The sequence below is a fragment of the Watersipora subatra genome, chromosome 1 (assembly GCF_963576615.1).
Source record: "Watersipora subatra chromosome 1, tzWatSuba1.1, whole genome shotgun sequence".
NCBI lineage: Eukaryota > Metazoa > Bryozoa > Gymnolaemata > Cheilostomatida > Watersiporidae > Watersipora > Watersipora subatra.
The window spans coordinates 60,486,206-60,490,523 of NC_088708.1; the positions used below are offsets into that span (position 1 = coordinate 60,486,206).

The following is a 4,318-nucleotide window of genomic DNA, read 5'->3' on the forward strand; positions in this document are numbered from 1 at the left end:
AACAGGCTCTCTGGGCTGGCTAAATATATCGTTAAAGGCTAATATTCCTTGTTGAAAATTAAGGTTTTAAGAACAATGCCAAGTTTAACTAGCAGTGACTAAAGCTTTCTTTATATAACCTGTGAAGACTGTCCAAGTTTCAATTTTACACAACTTATTCCGCATGAACATAATGATGATCAATTATGAATTCTTCGAAAAAGTTTTTCTACATAATGGTTATTTCATTCATTTAGAAATAGCGAAGGCTGCCAGCATTATAACGGAATGTGGCTGCATACTTCAGAAGTTCTAACCAGACTACCACGCTAAACATCCTTAGCAATGCAGCCAGCTAATCTCTAAGAATCAATTAAAGCTATAAGCAGTTCTGATGAAATATATTTTGCTATAATGTATACAAGCTTCAACTGTGCAGAGCTTTAGCTAATACAAAACGTGAAACAGAAATCCGTGTATTGTTACAGTAGAAGTCAAAGCTACACAAAACATGCCAACCAGCCAAGCAATAGAACATCATACAATATATGCACAGGGTTATTGCTCCAAAGAGCAAATGGTAATCCTTGCTCAAACTCATACTGTTTAGATTATGAGCTCATTTAGTGTGGTCAGCATAGGTGGCGTGGTTGTGCTTAGACTATGTATAAATAGTAACACCAATCGTTACCATAAATTAGTTTAAATAGAAACATTAAACATGGCATTGCACAAACATAATAGTCAAAAAGTGTGTAAAGCGAGCGAACAGCAGACTTGAGCAAGTTTGGTGAGCTTAGATAATCAATACTGAGTGCAAGTTTAATGTAAAAACTGAGCTCAAATCAATAGCCCTTTTCAGCCGTGAATGTTGGAAGTTATTTTTTCTCATTGTAACTACAAGTTTTTAAAATGTTTACCAAGTAAAACCTGGTCACTGGCTACCTAATTAAATAGGCTAACGGCTACAAAGTAAAGTCTATGACCACACATAAGACGAATAATAGGGTACTTTAAATATTTGTGATTTTGGCCTCGGTTTATAATAGTGGGCCCCATCAGTAACATTTATTCCTAGAGATTTTCGAGTTTCCCATGTGCTAAAGTCATAAGGATGCATGAGTTGTTGAATATTGTCTCGTTCAATGGTTGCCATTTCTGGAGTAGGCTTCCATGTACGTTTGGGTTGTTGTGGATAGCTGAGCTCTACCTTGCTTTGCCTCCTTAAGGAAGGATACATAGACACCGGTCTAAAAAGAATATCAAATAACTGCATGGAAAAGGTAAAGCAAGGCAGAGCGTCAGCAGACAAGACACCATTTCTGGTGTTACTTTTCTTCACACATCAGTCGCTCATTGACTAGCTGGACGTGCAGTGGTCCATTTAACTTAACAAGCATGTCATATCTGCTCTCGGCCATGTTTTTTATTCGGTTGGTTCGACTTGCGTCATCTTTATATGAAGAGTTGTTTCTATCAGGATACATAACGCTATATATTCGATCAACGTGAACAGGGTCACCGGATTGGAATCGGTTGTTTGTCGTTGCCTCATAATTTTGTTTCCTGGATAACATATAAAATAGCTTAGTGTGTTGTGACATGCTTGTTAGTTAAAATCGATGTGGAAAAAACATGGACATTGCAGCTTCTCGGTGTTGCTAGTCATGATATTCTTAGTGTGTCCAGTATCTTACACCACCATGTACTACAAGTAGATATTCTTGAACTAATCCTATATTGTACTGCTTCTACTATTTTAGGTTAAACAACACGCCCATCAACAGCAAATTCTTTTTCTTAAAATTACTATTGCTACCATACCTTTCCATAGCAACTTTAGCTGGAGCTTCAACCGCCGTCATCATGTTTTTCATCATTGAATCCTACAAAAAAGTGACGTTCAGGATTATACACTGAAATTAAAACTAGTGTCATCATAGTAACTTATTATTATTATTATAATGTATTATAAATGTAACTATTAGTTTTATAAGACAGCAAGTAAGCAAAAAGTGAAAGTTTTTACCGCCACCCATTTTACATTTCTCGAGCTTACGACTAAATTATATACTTAACGCTGTAATAAACACCTATTTTATCATTTTATTCTATGCAACATCAAAATAATTTTAGTATATCTATATATAAACTGCAAAAAATAATCTTTGGCCAAAACGTTATCATTACTATCAATTAAAAGCATATATTTTTATTACAAACAGTTCTTACATATCCTCCGCGGTGTTCCGTTTTATCTCTTGCTGCTTTTGTTCTTTCTAGCATTCGCTGTTTCCTCAAAGATTCTTGATGATAATAAGTGCCCATGGTTATCAAAATTGGTTACTTGATCTGTGAGCGTGATAGAGATTAACACAGAAAGAATAAGCAACGTCAGTATGTATGCAATCAATACCATACACTGGATCAGGAGTGGATTAATAGACATTGCTTTTTGGGTTACCAAGCCGACGCGCCAAAAATGAGCTAGTTGTAACGACTTATATCCTAGGTTCTGACCCGGTCTTATGCGCCATAGAACTTATTTACGCTTTAAATAAGTCTATGCGTAATTGCGTATAGGTTCAGAGCTCGGTATCAATAAGATACCGAGGCGGAGACTGTAGAGAAGACAACTCTTTCTGATCAACTATGAAAATACAGTAATGTATTCGTCTTCATAAAGATATTAGATGCCAAATTCGTAAGTGAACTGAACGATTTTTAATTAGGTAACCAGTGTTGATCATTAACTAACATTGATTAAGCTGATATGATAGTTTTGCCAATTTCACCCTTTGCGTGATGCATGGTTTCAGCTCAGTTGCAGTTGGTAGATCAGGTTGGCATTATAAATGCTTCAGGGCTACACCTTGAGAGCTTCTGATTAGCTATTCTAAATGATTTAGGGAGTCTCAGGTTTTTCTATTTTGCTTTTTTTATCCTCCATAACTTCTTTTGTGTATTTACTTTAAAGTTTTTAAGCATGCGAACAATTAATAATATGAAATGGTAAATACATATATAATCTAGTAAAAATAAAGTATAACAGTTGAATTGAGTTTGAGTCAATTGTGCAAACTACCTAGCCAACTTTTTTAGGGTAAAAACCCAATTTTAGCTCATTTACTAGAATAAAAAATCTAAGTGTTACTAAAGATTGTGTACCTACTAGTAATACTATTTATTCCTGTGTAGTTCACAGACTGAAAATCTCATCATGATTTTTGACAAGATCTATCAACGGTAAGATAGACGAACAATGTTTTTTTTTACAAAAGTCTAAGCAAGTCACAAGGAATCAAATGAAAACTAACATTTAACCCACCTCTATTTATCCTTGTGTGTGATGGTGAGAAGGAGAAAAATCACACACTTGGCCCACTTTATCTCCGCCATTTTTAGTTTTGTAAATAAAGACAAGTTGACATTGTTCAAATTGGTAAAATCTTGCAAAGGTCCTCAGAGATGTTTTAACATTACGCGGAAATAATATGAGGAAGCTTAGGTTGGCACACGTTTGACATGTAATAATATAGCTATCACTAATAACAATTACAGCATTTATTAATGTTTATCCCTGGTACTAATATTATATTTGAAAAATATTAGCAATGAAGTATATACATATATTTTCTAAAAACCATAAAAGTTCATAAAGCTGTAAAAGCTAACTGCATATATGTAATAAATTACTTTTAAAAATTGGTGCAATAATTTGAATGCTAGTAAAAGAAGCATTAATCTAGAACAGAAACTGAATAATTTTCACCATCAATTTTGGGAATTCCAGGAGAAGAGGGTGTAAGATCATCTGGTGTGGCACACATGAGGCTTATTTCTGGTATAGGACCAGATACACTTGACCGGCGATCATGAGAAGGAGAAGTTGGAGGAGGTAACTTTTCAGAAGGACCCGGTTTAAATACTGTAGAAATTTGAGCATTAGGGAGACTAGAAATCATCGCTGTCTTTAAAATGTCTTCCGCAGATGTGTTGCTGTCATAATCTATGTCAATGTGTATGGTAGATTCTCTTGAGTAGCTAGTCGGTTCCTTCATAGTATCTTGATCAGCTTCAGATGTCGGAGTTACGGTTGTTACAGTTCTCATTACCAGCACCGCCTTACTCCGCTTTGGTTCTTCACTCTTTGAAATCGTGTTATCATTGGTCTTCATCTGAACAAATGATTTATCTCTCTGAAAAGTGTTGGAGAGGTCTTGTAGCATAGATGAGTTGTTGTTAAACTGTGTTACCTTTTTATTTTGTTGTTGTGCTCTTTTTGATGACTTATGTTTATGTTTATCTCTAGATTGTTTGAGTTTAGTTTCCTGAGTTT

General features: G+C 35.0%; 1 protein-coding gene across 2 annotated transcripts; it reads right to left on the minus strand.

The window, feature by feature from the left end:
* Window positions 1–498: 498 nt before the first annotated feature.
* Window positions 499–2,377, minus strand: LOC137394379 (uncharacterized). Of its 2 annotated transcripts, none has more exons than XM_068081093.1 (3): window positions 2,212–2,377; window positions 1,804–1,865; window positions 499–1,229 (listed from the first exon to the last, which is right to left on the minus strand). In XM_068081093.1, the coding sequence occupies exons 1-3, from the start codon at window positions 2,305–2,307 to the stop codon at window positions 959–961; spliced, it is 429 nt and encodes a 142-aa protein (XP_067937194.1). In that variant the 5' UTR covers window positions 2,308–2,377; the 3' UTR covers window positions 499–958. The 2 variants fall into 2 exon arrangements, with proteins under 2 accessions (XP_067937194.1, XP_067937198.1); XM_068081097.1 differs by having other exon boundaries at window positions 1,101–1,545.
* Between the last annotated feature and the right edge of the window lie 1,941 nt (window positions 2,378–4,318).

Excerpts from the sequence above, each read along its gene's own strand:
- LOC137394379 (XM_068081093.1), bottom strand. The coding sequence starts at position 2,307 with ATGGGCACTTATTATCATCAAGAATCTTTGAGGAAACAGCGAATGCTA. Across the intron at positions 1,866-2,211 it reads CGGAACACCGCGGAGGATAT|GATTCAATGATGAAAAACAT; the intron begins GTAAGAACTGTT and ends ACTTTTTTGTAG. Across the intron at positions 1,230-1,803 it reads GCTAAAGTTGCTATGGAAAG|ACCGGTGTCTATGTATCCTT; the intron begins GTATGGTAGCAA and ends TATTCTTTTTAG.